This window comes from Tachyglossus aculeatus, chromosome 25 (genome assembly GCF_015852505.1).
Source record: "Tachyglossus aculeatus isolate mTacAcu1 chromosome 25, mTacAcu1.pri, whole genome shotgun sequence".
In the NCBI taxonomy this organism is placed as follows: Eukaryota; Metazoa; Chordata; class Mammalia; order Monotremata; family Tachyglossidae; genus Tachyglossus; species Tachyglossus aculeatus.
Window position 1 is genome coordinate 17,493,498 of NC_052090.1, and position 17,899 is coordinate 17,511,396.

Sequence of the window (17,899 nt, forward strand, 5' to 3'; positions counted from 1 at the left end):
ATTCTGGAAAAAACATTAGTAAAAATGATTTTCATATTAGATGGCGTTGCGTGTCCTAGTTAGGGGAAATGGGGGCGGGGAGAAAGCTGTTTATTCATGCTCCTGGGAGTGGAAGGGGGAGCGCTGAGGTAAAGGGAAGATTCATATATAATCCCAAGAGAAACAAGGAGCGCTGATTCAACAACTCAATCAATAGAGCTTTCAGGCTCCTCCAAGAGGGGAAACAGAAATAGGATGAGGTTTATGGTGCATGGGAAAAGTCTGCTGTGGAAACCAGGAAACAATGTGCAGAATTCTCCCCTCATACGCCAGGGCATTCAGTGATGGGGAAGCAGTGTGACCAAGTGGAAACAGCACAGGCCTGGGAGCCAGAGGACCTGGGTTCTAATCCCAACCCCTTCATTTGGCTACTGTGTGACCTTGGGCAAGTCAGCTAGCTTCTCTGTGCCTCGGTTTCCTTATCTGTAAAATGGGGAATTAAATAATAATAATAATAATAATGATGGCATTTGTTAAGCGCTTACTATGTGCAGAGCACTGTTCTAAGCGCTGGGGGGGATACAAGGTAATCAGGTTGTCCCACATGGGGCTCACAGTCTTAATCCCCATTTTACAGATGAGGTAACTGAGGCTTAGAGAAGTTAAGTGACTTGCCCAAGGTCACACAGCAGACATGTGGCGGAGCCGGGATTCAAACCCATGACCTCTGACTCCAAAGCCTGGGCTCTTTTCCACCGAGCCACGCTGTCCTTCCCACTTGGATTGTGAGACCCGTGCGGAACAAGGATTGGGTCTGATTTCATCTTTTGGATCTACCCTAGTGCTTAGTTCAGTGCTTATCACATAGTAAGCACTTCAACAAACATAATAATAGTTATTATTATTACCCACTGCCCCGCCTCTATCAGGTCCCCAGCCCTCTCGCCCCGGTTGATTTCATTTATGCTCGAAAACATGGGCCCTGATATCCTCTATCTCCATCTAGAAACGAGGAAAGAGACATTTCTCAACTCCCACCCAATTGCAAAGCCAGGGGAGGTAATACACCAGAAAATCACTCTTTGGGTTTGCCATATTCCATTCTCCTCCACTGCAGACCCAAAGGGAAGGCTGGTGGAAGTGCCAGCCAACGGCAGAAAGAAACCATTCCAGAAAGAAAAAGGACTCCTCCTTCTCGCTCTCTAAAAAGCCAACAGCTATGGATCTGGGCACAGTAAGAGAGCCAACACTGGCCAAGGAGCCTGGCTAATCATCCAGTGATCAACCCAGCAATAGTATTTATCGAACATCTGGGTGGAGAGATGCAGTAGTAAGTACTCAGTAGTACTGCTTAGTACTAAGTGCTTGGTACGATAGAGTTCGAAGGTATGGTCCCAGTTCTCAAGGAGCTTACACACTTGGGTGCAAGCTCCCCATTGTCCCTTCCATCAGGACTGAGTACCGGAGCCTGCCTTTCTAACTAGAGAAGCAGTTTGGCCTAGTGGAAAGAGCACGGGGCTGGTAGTTACAGAACCTGGGTTCTAATTCCGGCTCTGTCAATTGCTTGCTGCGTCACCTTGGGTAAGTCACTTAACCTCTCTGTGCCTCAGTTCTCTCAACTGTGCAGGACGGGAACTGTGTCTGACCTAATTAACTTGTACCTTCCCCAGTGCTTAGAACAGTGTTTGCCACATAGTAAGTGCTTCAAATATCATAAAAAACTGGGAAAGAGAAGAAATAAGATAGGAGTTCCAGCAGTTCTCCTCAACCTCCCTTCTGCCCTGATTTTTCCCTCTCCTTTCCCTTCACTCTCAACTTCCTACAAAGCCTTCCTGATTCCAGAGACTACTCCAGGGCAGCAGTGGCATCAGGGAATAAACAGACTTGGGAAGTGTTGATGGAAAAGCCTTATTTTACCTGTCAATCAGGAGGGTGAACTGGCATTGAGATTTCTTGAAGAGAAGTGGAGGCTGAAGCTACTGATCCAAAGATTTGGATTTGTCATCGTGGATTAAGATGAACTTCAGCTAGTGGACACAGAACAGGCCTAGGAGTCAGAAGGACCTGAGTTCTAATTCCAGCTCTGCCACTTATATGCTGTGTGACCTTGGGCAAGTCACTCCACTTCTCTGTGTCTCAATTACCTCATCTGTCAAATGGGAATTAAGACTATGAACCCCACATGGGAAATGAACTGTGTCCAACCTGATTAGCTTTTATCTACCCCAGACTTAGTAGTAACAATAATAATAATAATAATGGCATTTATTAAGTGCTTCTATGTGCAGAGCACTGTTCTAAGCACTGGGGAGGTTACAAGGTGATCAGGTTGTCCCACGGGGGGCTCACAATCTTAATCCCCATTTTACAGATGAGGTAACTGAGGTACAGAGAGTGACTTGCCCAAAGTCAAACAGCTGACAATTGGCAGAGCTGGGATTTGAATCCATGACCTCTGACTCTAAAGCCTGGGCTCTTTCCACTGAGCCATGCTGCTTCTCTAGTACAGTGCTTGGCAGATAGTAAGCGCTTAACTAATACCATTTTAAGAAAAAAAAATCTCAGAAACATTACACTGGTTCCTTGAAGTATGGGGGTAAACAGAAGGGATGTCGCCCAAACTTTCCTCCTGGAAATCCCACTAGACTGAAAGTTTCCTGAAGGCAGGGGTCATGTCTACCAACACAATTGCATTATACTCTTCCAAGCCTTAGAACAGTGCTCTGCCCACAGTAAGCTCTCACTAAACACTACTGATTGTTTAAAAATTGCTTGTGCCTATGTCAGCTGGTCGGGGCACTCAAAAGAGAACAGTAGTTTTCAAAGCTAACATCTCCAAAGAGGAGTGTGAGCCTATCTTGAGCAGCTATACCGAAAGTATCCCACCACTTCGAGGCACGATAATTCCCCAAATAATAATGGTGGTAATGGTAGCATTTATTAAGTGCTAACTATGTGCCGGGTAACGTACTAAGCGCTGGAGTCGATACAAACAAATTGTGCTGGACACAGTCCCTGTCACCCATGAGGCTCACAGTCTTAATTCCCATATGGCAGATGAGATAACCGAGGCACAGAGAAGTGGAATGACTTGCCCAAGTTCACACAGCAGACAAGTGGTGAAGCCGGCACTAGAACCCATGTCCTTCTGACTCCCAAATCCGTGCTGTATCCACTAGGCCGTGTGTTAGGTGATTTTTTTTGAAGGGAAGGGGAAGCGGGGAGAGACATCCTGTATGTGCATTACTTTGTTTTTGACTGACTCGGTAGTGGGTGAGCAGGGGAAACACATTTTCACTTCTAATAAATCAGGGAGGGCTTCCTGGAGATGGCATTGTAAGAACTGCTTGTCTGCTATAAGAGGAAAAGATTGATAGATGCAGAACGGTAAGGGCATTTCATGGATGGGGCTAATAGCTAGCTGTGGAAAGGAGGACTTTAGCCAGTCACTGTCTCAATAGATCAAATCAAACACATTTATTGTGGGCAGAACACTGTACTAAGCGCTTGGGAGAGTACGATATAACAGAGTTAGTAGACATGTTCCCTCCCTTGCAGTTAAGGGCGGGAAGCAGATACTAGTATAAATAAATAAATTACAGATATGCACAAATGCTTACTATGTGCCAAGCACTGTTCTAAGCGCTGAACAGTCTACCAACCTAATGGGCCAACATAATGGCAACATAGAAGGGAGTGGGAGAAGAGGAAATAAGATCTCTCCTATGTGTTCATGGGGTTTGGGAGATGAATTCTCAGCTGACACACCCCGATATATCGGCCTCCAACTCTGGCAATCCTAGTCAGTTGGTCAGTCAGTCTGTCTGTCAGTCAGGCAGCAAGTTACAAGAGACTCTCTTGTCCTGGCCCTTCTCAAAAGCATCCCAACTCCTTCTCTGTAGTTTGCTTAAATCTTGCCCAGACAGATGGTGTGTGGCCTGGAAGTTGTTCATAAGGACTTTCAAATTACATGGCACATCAAGAAATGTGTCAAAAATAAGACAGCTTTTTCGATCACTGTGGAAAATAGATTCATAGAGTGTTTTGGGCTTTATTTTTTTTCCATACTCCATAGAAACTGAGTGGTGCATAAATGAAGTTATTGTATACTAGTCAGTGTTGTTATTTATGCTCTCCATTGCCCAATTTCATTCCCCTGTGGTTAAATGCATACTCATTTTTGTTCATTTTTATAGTAAGTAGCAATAAATCTAAGAATAAGCAATAAACCTAAATTATAATATAAATGTGTGAATAACACTGCAGGTGAGCCTGAGGCTCCAGAATGGAAATAGCTTGGAAGAGCTAGTTATTACCAGGATAGTCAGAGTATTTAAAGCTTTTGGAAGCCAGTTTTGTTCCAGGCTCTTTGTTCAATTGGGTTGGTGAAACCATAATTTGGACCTCGTTTCATAAACACAGCCTTTGCTTCGACACTGTCTCACTCCTTCCTTTCTTCACATTTTCCAGGCATTTCCTGCCAAACCACATTTTACCCTTTTTCATTGCAAATTCCTGCCAGCTATCTCCCAACTTTTCTTATAGTCGGCCCCTGTAGGCATCGTAACAGTCCTTTTGAGCTCCCCTCGCTTTGAAATGGACAAGAACTGAGCGGAGATCTGCGGGCTCCTGGGAGCGGGTCACCTGGCAGCACCTTGCTGATGAAATCCATCAAACTGACAATAAATCGCTACCTCTTCTTTGGCCCAGCCTGATCTAGAATGCTTATTGATTTTGAAGAGCCTGCATTTGATTAGTCAGAACTCTCTCATCAGTATTTCCCCTCCCATCAATAGAAGGCTCGCAATTGCTTATCATAGCCTGGAAGCTAAAACAGAGTTTCGCACGGTAAGACGATATTGATCCGGCTCCTCCCCTGTGCCCCTTCTAGTCAGTCAGGCACTCAGGAGGATGGTCAACTCTTTCCGGCATTGGAGGAATCGTTGGGGAGCAGGAGGGATGGGACGGCAGATGGGGTTTGCGCTACTGCTGCCTCTGGGATCCCTTCCAGCCCTACTAAAACCACATCCCAATCAGTCCATCTCCAAGAAACCTTCCCACGACCACCCGTCAATCAATCAAATTTATTGAGCACTGCAGAACAGAGCACTTTACTAAGCATTTGGGAGAGTACAAAATAACAGTTGGAAGACACACTCCCTCCCAATGAACTTGCTGTCTAGAGCTTATTCATTCATTCACTCATTCAGTTGTATTTATTGTGCACTTACTGTGTGCTAAGCACTGTACTAAGCACTTGGTAAGTACAAATTGGCAACTTATAGAGACGGTTCCTACCCAACAACGGGCTCACTGTCTAGAAGGGGGAGAACTTAATTACCTTACCTTCTGCATCATCCATGCATTTGGGTCTGTATCCCTTAAACACTCTGATATTCACCCCATCCCAACCCCACAGCACTTATGTATGCCACTTGTCTGCTGTGTGACCTTGGGCAAGTCACTTCACTGGGCTTCAGTTACCTCATTTGTAAAATGGGGATCAAGACTGTGAGCCCCATGTGGGACAGGGACTGTTTCCAACCCGATTTGTGTGTGTCCACCCCAGCGCTTAGTACAGTGCCTGATTGACTGACGGACTGACCGCTCTGACCCTATAGTGTTGCTGAGCCTGGGGACTAAGGCCATTCTCAAAAGTTGATTCACATTAGGAAAACTAATGCAACTAAGACAACGTCTAGCTCTGATGATTTAAGATAGTTTGCTCTACTGTAAGGAGGGAGTTGGAATGGATTCATTCATTCATTCAATCATATTTATTGAGTGCTTACTGTGTGCAAAGCACTGTACTAAGCGCTTGGGAAGTACAAATTGGCAACATATAGAGACGGTCCCTACCCAACAGTGGGTTCACAGTCTAGAATTCGTGATACAGGTATGGAAAGTAAAGGCAGGGAATAGGTTTCTAGGAATTCCCTGAAAGAAAAAAAATGGCATTAATAAGACTTATAATAATAATTATGGTATGTCTTAATCGCTTACTATGTGCCAAGCATTATAATAATAATAATAATGATGGCATTTGTTAAGCACTTACTATTTGCAAAGCACTGTTCTAAGTGCTGGGGAGGATACAAGGTGATCAGGTTGTGACACGTGGGGTCCCCAGTCTTAATCCCCATTTTACAGATGAGGTAACTGAGGCACAGAGAAGTGAAGTGACTTGCCCAAAGTCGCAGAGCTGACAATTGGCAGAGCCAGGATTTGAACCCATGACCTCTGACTCCTAGGCCTGGGCTCTTTCCACTAAGCCATGCTGCTTCTCTTATGCTGTGCCCTGTGTAGATACAAGATAATCAGGCCAGACAGTCCCTGTCCCACATGGGGCTCAAACTTAAGTAGGACGGTGAAGAGGTATTTAATCTCTATTTTATAGATGAGTAAAATCTCCATTTTACACACAGTTACATCAATTACTAGACAACACATGGGTCCAGATTCTCACACGAGTGTCTCAACTGGCTCTCTCTTTCCTTATCTACAAGACTCCGGCAGGATTCAGTGAAATAACCGAGGGCCAGGAAACTGAGGGTTACTATGCCTTGTTCAGCCCTAACTTCCTGTGTGGTCTTGGGAAGACATTTAACTTGGCTGTGGCTTTGTCCCCAAATCCATTAAACCAAGACACAAACAATGGCAGCCTTGAAAATCATCTAAAAGTCTGTCCTTCTATCCCATTTGTCAATAGAACTGGCCCTGGGTTTAGATCTGTGACCTTGCCTGGTTGGAGGGGGGCTTCTCCAGGATAGTCAGTCCGTCATTTGCATTTATTGAACAGTTACTGTGTGCAGAGCACTGTACCAAACACTTGGGATAGTACACTATAACAATATAACAGACACATTCCCTGCCCACAACAAGCTTACAGTCTAGAGGGGAAGACGGACATGAATGGTCACCTCCTTTACTGATGTGTGCAGGGCCCTGATTGCAGTCAGCCGAGTTGGGGAGCGACCCGGTCAGCCTAGATGGAAGACTGGTGGATTTTGATTTTTCCGTGTCGAAACTATTCCCCTGGGGATATTTCATTTTTGATGATTTGTCTCTCCTCTAACAGTCCCTCCCTTTCCGTGCTTTCTGGTCATGGTTTTCAGAAAATTTTCCAGTTTTCTCAGTTACTGCTCCGATTCTACCGGATTCCACATCATCACTGACAATGCATATTTGACTTCCCAGCGCCTGGCACGTATTAGTTATGTCACCGGCTGAAGGGGACTGTAAACTCCGTGAGGGTAGGGATCATGCTGTTGTATTGTACTCTCCCAAGCTTACAGTACAGTATGCTGCACGTGGTAAACACTCAATAAATACCTTTGAAAGACTGATGGGAGAGCTTTCCCTTATGCTCAAGTCTTGTTCCCTGTTCTTGAGGAGCTATATAGAGGAGCGGATAAGAGAGATGAACAATAAATACTTCTGGTGTACTATCCAAAGGGTTCAGCACAGTACTCTTGCGTACAGTCCTCTGCCCACTGAATTCTTGTTTCCCTCCATTCTGGCTCCAGGTATATGGGGACTGGCCCAGAGATTCACTCTTCATGCCTTCACACATTCCCATCTGGGCAACTTAAAGGAGTGGAGAATCATCATCAATGCTATTTATTGAACACTTACTGTGTGCAGAGCACTGCATTAAGTGCTCGGAAGAGTACAACAGAGTTGGTGGACAGGTTCCTTGCCCTCAATAAGCTTACACAGAGAGATAGTCTAGCTCTCCAGGGCACACCCACTATGGGGATGTGCAGCCCATTCTTCCCCTGGGTAGGACATTCAATCAATAATATTTGTGGGGCTCCTGTGTGCAGAACACTGTACCAAGGATTTAGGAGAATGCATTAGAATTACTAGTCATGATTCCCACCCTAAAGGAGCTTACAATCTAGCAGTACTGAAAGAGAACCCACGCAAGCAGATTTTCCCTGCTACTCCTCTCATCTGAGCACTTAATAGAGTGTTTTCACACAGTAAGTGCCCACTAAATACTGAATGAATGAACAGCCATGCAAGTTCTCATGTAACAAACAGCTCATTCCTCTTCTGCACAGAGGATGTGGAGGGAAAGGAAAAGGAAGAATAGGCTCATACAGTTCCAACGAGAGAGGACTGCACACATCCGAACACAAGTACATTTTGAGGTGACCAGTACCAGTGTCAAAGGAGCACTGTTTTGCTGTCAGTTGAATTTGGGTTTCCATCCACTCTCCTCTGATCAGAGGTTTCTGAGTCAGGCTTAAACATTTACTCTTGGCTAAAATTAGACATCTAAGATCTCTGTTGGAACATTTTTTTTTCCAAGGAGTGGAGAAAATTGGGCCTACGATTTCAGGATTATATTGGTTAAAAAAATAATCTATTGACGTAGATTGTGAAGCTTTTCTGCACTCATAAAAAAAGTCAAAAAACACCTTTCATTGAAAGAAAGACTTTTTTTGGCAAAAGTACATAATATAGTTTGTGTTCTGGAATTAAAAAATGACCGTGGGAGGAAAAAAAAAGTTTAAATACATATTTACTCAAAGCACCGAGACTGACTCACAAGGAGGAATGTTTCTAGTAATTTGGGCAAATAGAGAAGCTATTTTTTAAGCTCTTCAAAAACATATTTATATGGAGGTTGGTGCTGGCCACCTGAATAAGTGAATTCAGTGTAATTTCTTGATTAAAATATCTTCTTCCTAATAATAATAACTGTGGTATTTGTTAAGCCTTTAAAGTGTGCCGAGCACTGCACTAAGCACTGGGGTAGATATTAGATCATCGGGTCTCACACGGGACTCACACGCTAAGCAGGAAAGGGAACAGCTGGACTGTGAACTCATTGTGGGCAGGGATTGTCACTCTTTATTGTTGTATTCTCCCAAGTGCTTAGTAGAGTGTTATGCACACAGTGAGCGTTTAATAAATATGACTGAATGAACAGGTACTGAATTCCCATTGTGCAGATGAGGGAACCGAGGCAGAGATAAATGAAATTAATTGCCTTAGGCCACATGGCAGGCATAGCAGGCTTGGGAGTCAGAAGGCCCTGGGTTCTAATCCCAGCTCAGCCTCTTGTCTGTTGTGTGATCTTGGGCAAGTCACTTCACTGCTCTGTTCCTCAGTTACCTCCTATGTAAAATGGGGATTAAGTCTGTGAGCCCCCTTTGGGACATGGACTGTGTCCAAATTGATTAGCCTGTCTCTACCCCAGTGCTTAGAATAGTACCTGGCACATAATGAGCACTTATCAAATACCAAAAAAAAAAAAAAAAAGTGGCAGAGCAGGGATTAGAACCCAGGTCCTCTGATTCCCCACACCATGCCTTTTCCACTAGGCCACGCTGCTTCTTCCTTAATATGAAATGTCTTTCTTTACCATAGACCACATCCCCTCTGCAAACCTCCTGGTTCTGGCTTTCATTCATTCATTCAATTGTATTTATTGAGTGCTTACTGTGTGCAAACCACTGTACTAAGCACTTGAGAGAGTACAATAGCAACAACAAACAGATACATTCCTGCCCAAAACGAGCTCACAGTCTAGACGAGATGGGGTCAACTCCTCATCCTGCCTGTCTGTGTCCTTCTGGCAGCTCTTCTGTGAGGAAGGTGGTCTGAAGAACTGTGGGGGGAGATGGACATGGGGTGGGGAGAGGAAGAGAGACGGCGGTGGGGGGGCCCTAATGCCACTGACAAATCAGTTCGATATAATTAAGGGGAAGAAAGGAATGAACCGAAGCGCTGCGATGGGACTGAGCAATAAAGAGGTCCAGGAGATTTGCCATGGGCCAAAGGTAATTAAGACATGCAATCGGTTATCGAAAGGTAACAGAAGCTCAGAGCATGGAAAATACACCCTTGGCTAAATCCGACCTCAAACAGATGAACAAGGTCCACTTTGCCATCTGTGAGCAGGCCTTGGGCCCGACCGTGGGGAAAAACTCTAGAAGATACAAATAGGGGACAGATGAGCTGCCGGATCTTAATGAGCTAGTGTCCTTTCCATCACTCAGGGCTCTTGTTTCTGTTGATTTGCAATCTAGTGTTGATGATTATTTTAAAGCCTCGCCTGGGATGTTGATGGTTTGCAAATATGTCAACTGCTGGCTGTTTGATAGCCGGGATTGGCTGCATGGACTTCAGAGACAACCGGCCCAGATAATGCAGATAATGTCTAACGACGTGGGACTCAGAGTCAGGAAGCCTGGGTCCTATCCCAGCTCTGTTACTGATCTGCTGAGGGACCTGGGGAAAGTCACCTAACCTTTTTAGTTCTCATTCTCATCTGTAAAATGGGGATGATAATAATAATTAAGTGATTTGTCAAAGGTCACACAGCAGCCAAGTAGCAGAGTTGGGATTAGAAACCAGGTCCTTTGATTTCCAGGCCCACACACTTAGCACTAGGCCGCGCTGCTTCCTTTGAGATAGCTTCAGTGAAAATACCGTACCGATTCAAGCTATTATTAACATATGGTGATTTGGGGTATTCCAGTAGTGGTCATTGGTCCAAAACATTATGACAAAAGCTCTTTGTTTCACTGAGTGACATAACATGCGCTGAAACGGTAATACCACTGTCACGTGAGCGCCCAGCCCGGGCTGTTGTCCTTGTTCTTAGTGGGACAGTACATTTTAGACACATGCTTAAAAATTTACTCAATCCCTCCTGAATATCACTCAAGAGGAAATTCAAAAATCTGTGGAAATGAGGCCGAACCAAAAGTTCTAGTGAATGGGAAGGCCTTTAATTGAGTTATATTCCTTAGGTGATCTCTTATTACTATTTAATGCAATATTTCTATAATATGAGGTAAGGTCATTGAGTGAAAGAATGATATTCCATTTCAGGAAGCATAAATGACAGATGGAAACATGAACTGAAAAGTCTCCAACCAGAACATTGATTCTGCCCCGCAATTTTGCCTGTCTTCACGCATTCGCAGCAGGTTTCCTTGGGCTGCCCCACAATCTAATCAGTCAATAGTACTTATTGAGCACTAACTGTATGCAAAACACTGTACTAAGTGCTTGAGAGAGGTCAATGTAATAGAGTAGAGAGACACCATCCTTGCCCACAAGGAGCTTGCAGTCTACTGAGCTACCACTGGTTTCTAGAGTGTGAAAACACACAGCCACGAGCTCCAATAGGCACAGTCCAGTCAAAAATGCCTGAACCTAGGAGGAAACTGAGGAAAAGAGTGATCATCTGTAAATGGTGGAGGACAGGGGAAGGTGTCAGACTGTAAGCTTGTTGTGGACAGGGAATGTGTCTGTTTACTGTTATATTGTACTCTCCTAGGTGCTTAGTACAGTGCTCTGCACACAGTAAGTGCTCAATAAATATGATTGAATGAATGAATGAACCTTCTTCTCTCCTCTCCCTACCGCCCCAAAGTTGTTGTGAGGACAAAATGAAAACAGATGTTAAAACACTCTGGAAGAATTAGAACACTCTACAAATTTAGAATAGTACTACTTCTACTCGGTGGTGGAGAATTCAATTTAGCAGTGAAAATCCTTTGAGAGGAATTAGTAGGAAATCCAAGTTTTAAAGGGAAAGGGCAGGATGCAGTGAAGATGCATCTCTGGTAAGCGAGCTGACTCAAAAAATATTTTACCTTGGATGGTGTCTACATAAAGTCCTGGAACAAATTCCAAGGCTGCAGCAAGTGTATGCACCAGAACCTATTTCAACTAAGCTCACTGGCAATGTGTCCTGAGACAAATCTGGTGGTCACAGTCAGTGGGGTCACAGTCCAGCTATGACATAGCCAATGTCTCTGCATGAAAATATCAGACAGTAGTGGACTTTTTCTTAACTCCAGTAGAACGTAATAGTAGAGGTAGTAGTAGTAGTAGTAGCAGTAGAAGTAGTAGCATTAATTAAATCCCCCCCTCAGTTTAATGCACAGTGCTTGTTAAATGCAAGGAACTTACTCTCTAACAGGAGAGACAAACATAAACCTCTAATCCAGTCAGCCTGCTTTGCCCCTATAGCAGGAGAACAGGTTTTGAGTTGCCCTGTGAACCTACATGGGTGAGGAGAACACCCCTCTATCTGCTTTTGATTGATTTTTTTAATATTTGTTAAGCGACTCATGTGTGAGACACTGTATTAAGTGCTAGCTCTCTTCCTCCCTTCAAAGCCCTACTGAGAGCTCACCTCCTCCAGGAGGCCTTCCCAGACTGAGCCCCCTCCTTTCTCTCCCCCTCCCCATCCCCCCGTCCTACCTCCTTCCCCTCCCCACAGCACCTGTATATATATTTGTACAGATTTATTACTCTATTTTACTTGTACATATTTACTGTTCTATTTATTTTATTTTGTTAATATGTTTTGTTTTGTAGTCTGTCTCCCCCTTCTAGACTGTGAGCCCGCTGTTGGGTAGGGACCGTCTCTATATGTTGCCAACTTATACTTCCCAAGCACTTAGTACTGTGCTCTGCACACAGTAAGTGCTCAATACGATTGATTGATTGATTGATTGCCTGTCTCCCCCTTCTAGACTGTGAGCCCGCTGTTAGGTAGGGACCGTCTCTATATGTTGCCAACTTGTACTTCCCAAGCGCTTAGTACAGTGCTCTGCACACAGTAAGCGCTCAATAAATATGATTGAATGAATGAATACAAGATAATCAGGTTTGCCTTGGCTTTCCATTAGTAAATTCCACATGTTTTTGAGGTTGCAAAGGCCCCTTGGGATGCCAGGAAGAGAATTACTGTGTCAATACGGTGTATTCTGGAGTTGTCCTTTCCCTACCTAAGTTTTTAACAAATTGGTAGTTCATGGCCCCCTTGCCCAGACAGGGGAAGATGCCAGGGGAAACCAAAAATGCTGAAGGATCAGAGTGAAGTGGAAAGAAGCTCTTCTTTCCCTCAGAAGATAGGAGACTGCATTGATGAGCCCTGCTCAGCCAAGAGGGGAGAATTATGCCCACCCAATTTCTGGGACTTAAGACTTCTAAAGATGAATGTTATTAAGCCAAACCCATCCTTTCCCAGCATGTCCTTGCATCCCTATAGCAACCAAGCGGGCATATAAAGTTTCACTGTTAGGAGTGCATCTTACTACTATTCTATTATTTCAGCTCTTCCCTGGTTTGGAAATGAACATTGGGGGAAAGATAACCACGGACAATTGTGTGGCTCAACTGCAGAGATTAAAAAAAGAGTTACAAACATAATCAGTTTGACTCAATCTTCAAAATACAAGTCCTTTTTCTGGTTTGTCAAGACTGCCATGGTCCCAGAATGTACTGTGTGATATCTTTCTTAGTAGGAATTTGGTGATTGGCTTTGGCTCGAGGAAATTACAGTAAAAAACTTGTTCTAGGTCCAGAATGGATTTTCCTCCCATGAACTTCAAGTTCCTCAGGCAGCTTCCTCCAGTCTCTGAATTTCACATGCAATCAGCAGTGATCTCATATCCAGGTTCATGGTGGCAGATCCCAATTTAGTGAAAACACCATAAATGTTTCAGCTGTTGAAAAGTTCTGCAAATACACGGCAGTCCTTAGGTTATTCCTTTAAAGACTTTTCCCCTCACATTTAAGGATATTTTCTTCAAAAAGGACAGTACGACTCACACAGCAGTAGAACCTGAAATATCTGTCACTCTCACAAATAATGGGGAGCCTCCCAAAAAAAAATGGGTGGTGGAAACACTTCTCATATAGACTCATTCAATGGGACACAAAGTTAATTCCTTTTTTCCTCATCTCCTTTTCTATTCCAGCATTTCTGAGGCAAACCTGCACCAAGGAAGGCTGGAAAGAGCCAAGCCAAACTGAGTTTCAGAGAAAATTCAGGGCCAAGATATGCAACGCCCGGCGGGATCTGAAAAACTCCTTGCAGAAATCCTCCTGAAACCTGACCTACTGTCCTAGAAGATTCTTGCAGAATGGAAGTGATCCTTTTGTTCTTTCATGCAATATGTGTGAATGACAAACAGGTGTAACTGTAAAGACCCATGTTTTTCAATCCACCACTGAACTTCTTGTTCCAGAGCAATAGTGTGGAAGGTGTCAGTCCTCGCTTTGGTTCCAAATGTCAAGTCCAAGATGTGACTGAGTCACGTTGGGTGTAGTATATCTGCTCTTCTGTGGTAAATCTATTCCCTTTGCCTCCCAGATAGCACTATATCTTTGTTCCATATGTGCCCCCTACTATCTGTTGCATTCTAGAATTCCAACTGTTGATTTGCCTCCCAGTCAAGATCCGTGCCAGCGGATGACTAACCCAAGCATCTTTGTCAGAAGGGGGAGAGAGTGCTTTATCTAGCAGACAGCTACCAGTCCTTAAGGAACAATCAATCATTTTTATCATTTTTATGACCAAAGCTGTAAGTATTTATTGAGCACTTACTGTGTGCAGAGCACTGTATTAAGGGCTTGGGAGAGTGCAATACAGTAAAGTTGGTAGACAGGATCCCTGCCCTCAAGGGGCTTACAATCTAGTGGAAAATGGTAGAGATGCTTTAAGAGTTACCTTGACCATGGCAGAGGCAGGAATGAATGAGAAGAGAGGCTGCTACAGGAGCCAGTCTAGAGAAGGTAGAGGGGAATCGATCAATAAATGGTCTTTATTGTGCGTTTACTGCGTGCCGAGCTTTGTACTAAGCACCTGGGAGCATTCAATATAACAGAGTTGGTCAAGGGATAAAGATTTGGCAACCCCCCTCCCACACAACCAAGATCAAAATGCCCCCCAGCGAGAGGCTGGACATGACGGAAGCTTTAGGCTTTGCCTAGTCTCACGGGAAACCCACCACTAACCCATTCATGGTCGCATCAATCAATCAATCGTATTTATTGAGCGCTTACTATGTGCAGAGCACTGTACTAAGCGCTTGGGAAGTACAAATTGGCATCACATAGAGACAGTCCCTACCCAACAGTGGGCTCACAGTCTAAAAGGGGGAGACAGAGAACAGAACCAAACATACCAACAAAATAAAATAAGTAGGATAGAAATGTACAAGTAAAATAAATAAATAAATAAATAGAGTAATAAATATGTACAACCATATATACATATATACAGGTGCTGTGGGGAAGGGAAGGAGGTAAGACGGGGGGATGGAGAGGGGGACGAGGGGAGAGGAAAGAAGGGGCTCAGTCTGGGAAGGCCTCCTGGAGGAGGTGAGCTCTCAGCAGGGCCTTGAAGGGAGGAAGAGAGCTAGCTTGGCGGATGGGCAGAGGGAGGGCATTCCAGGCCCAGGGGATGACGTGGGCCGGGGGTCGATGGCGGGACAGGCGAGAGCGAGGTACAGTGAGGAGATTAGTGGTGGAGGAGCGGAGGGTGCGGGCTGGGCAGTAGAAGGAGAGAAGGGAGGTGAGGTAGGAGGGGGCGAGGTGATGGAGAGCCTTGAAGCCCAGGGTGAGGAGTTTCTGCTTGATGCGCAGATTGATCGGTAGCCATTGGAGGTTTTTGAGGAGGGGAGTAATATGTCCAGAGCGTTTCTGGACAAAGATAATCCGGGCCGCAGCATGAAGTATGGATTGAAGTGGAGAGAGACACGAGGATGGGAGATCAGAGAGAAGGCTAGTGCAGTAGTCCAGACGGGATAGGATGAGAGCTTGAATTAGCAGGGTAGCGGTTTGGATGGAGAGGAAAGGGCGGATCTTGGCAATGTTGCGGAGCTGAGACCGGCAGGTTTTGGTGACGGCTTGGATGTGAGGGGTGAATGAGAGAGCGGAGTCGAGGATGACACCAAGGTTGCGGGCTTGTGAGACGGGAAGGATGGTAGTGCCGTCAACAGAGATGGGAAAGTCAGGGAGAGGACAAGGTTTGGGAGGGAAGACAAGGAGCTCAGTCTTCGACATGTTGAGCTTTAGGTGGCGGGCGGACATCCAGATGGAGATGTCCTGAAGGCAGGAGGAGATGCGAGCCTGGAGGGAGGGGGAGAGAGCAGGGGCAGAGATGTAGATCTGGGTGTCATCAGCGTAGAGATGATAGTTGAAGCCGTGGGAGCGAATGAGGTCACCAAGGGAGTGAGTGTAGATTGAGAACAGAAGGGGACCAAGCACTGAACCTTGGGGAACCCCCACAGTAAGAGGATGGGAGGGGGAGGAGGAGCCTGCAAAAGAGACTGAGAAAGAACGACCGGAGAGATAAGAGGAGAACCAGGAGAGGACGGAGTCAGTGAAGCCAAGGTCAGATAACGTGTTGAGGAGAAGGGGGTGGTCCACAGTGTCAAAGGCAGCTGAGAGGTCGAGGAGGATTAGGACAGAGTATGAGCCGTTGGATTTGGCAAGCAGGAGGTCATTGGTGACACTGCTGCCTCTCCTTCTGGATTTCCTCTTCTGGTTGACTCTGTTCCCAGCATGACTCTTCTTGGAACTGAGCCCTTGTCTCTACATCTAGCTGATTCCTTCCCTCCCATCTTCACTCTCCTCCCATCCCTGCTGTGCAAAATATGCTGAGCGCTTGCCTCCCTGGATTCAGGCAGGTCACAGCAACCTTTTCACAGCTTGTTTCTCACAGGAAGTGAGAGAGGTTCGGTCAGAGAAACATTAATCCTGGGAAGCATTGCTGAGGTACGTGTCTGCCGCAGCAGTCAGAATGCCACCCAGTGCCAAGAACGCCAGACAGGTTAGTGTAAATGCAATAGAGGAGAACGTCGGCCCAAGAAAACAAACTGTCTTTGCCGAAAGCCCTCGGGAGTGGACAGACGTGAGCCCTCCATGACCTGACATTCTCAGCGCTGTTACAGAGCTTCAAGGTCACCTAAGAGTCTTTTATCCCGGGGTAATCAAATGCCAGACAGCGTGATCATTTCTTAATCAGAATCTATGAAATAACCATGCCCCGGTTTATAGTTAGGCCAAACGGCAATTTAATCTGAGGGAACAACAGGGCCACCTTCCAACATTTGGCTCTGCTGGGGCAGGGAGAAGTCTGCCTTCCCATTCTGGTCCATTCAACATCACACGGAAGAGTGCCCAAGCCTTAAGTGTCTTTCCGGGCCGGGTGAGGACCCCTGATCCCCGATCTTGCTCTCCGGCCACTGGGTTCCCTTCTCAGACCTCTTTTAATACTGGCTCTGCTTCTGATTTGGGCAGAGGAGAGCTGGGCACTTCCAGATTTTTAGCCATGGCCTCCCGCTCTGACTGGATCCCTGAAGCAGCTGCCTCAGGAAACAAAAACTTCAATGACAAGCAGTGTGGCCTAGCAGAAAATGTACAAGTCTGAAAGTCAGTGGAACCTGGGTTCTAATCCTGATGTGTGACCTGGGGCAAGTCACTTAACTTCTCTGTGCCTCAGTTTCCTCATGGGTAACTAATGGGGATTAAAAACTTGTTCTCCCTCCCCTTTAGGCTATGAACCCTATATAGGACAGAGACGGCATCTGATCAGTTCATGTTGTATCTATATCAGCATTTAGTACACCACTCAGCACATACTAAACCTATAACAAATACCGTAATTATCATTACTATCACCTTGAAGCATCAGCTACTCATAAACAAAAGTGACTTCAGCAATCAGCAGTGTGAGATTTGTCACGGAAATTGACTTGAGGGCCTTTCCACTGCTCCAGTTAAAGTTGCGGCCCTGCCACAAGCCACCGTCGGACAAACCAATTGTGTACTAGACTCAGGGAAACGAGGTGGCCGCCAAGTCTCTTAAATGACCAAGAACAGTGCTACCAGGTGACCACTGGCTTATTGGTTCCATACTTGGGACCTAACTATTCAAACCACAGCACTGACTACTCTTACTTATTCATATTAAATGTCTGTCTCCCCCTCTAGACTTTAGCTCGATATGGGCAGGGAACATGTCTGCTAATTCTGTTGTACTGAACTCTCCCAAGAGCTTAGTACAGTGCTCTGCACATAGAAAGCACTCAATAAACACCACTGACTGACTGACTGGACAGTCTCTACCTGTTCTGGTGGCCGACAACTGACA

At 45.3% G+C, this 17,899-nt stretch overlaps 1 protein-coding gene across 1 annotated transcript in view; it reads left to right on the top strand.

The window, feature by feature from the left end:
• The window catches only part of LOC119945434, a 73,948-nt gene extending 59,373 nt beyond the window's left edge, over window positions 1-14,575 (top strand). The window contains 1 exon segment of the mRNA XM_038766525.1: window positions 13,719-14,575. Within this exon segment, the coding sequence (XP_038622453.1) occupies window positions 13,719-13,849 (131 nt within the window). The 3' untranslated portion in view covers window positions 13,850-14,575.
• Window positions 14,576-17,899: the final 3,324 nt, after the last annotated feature.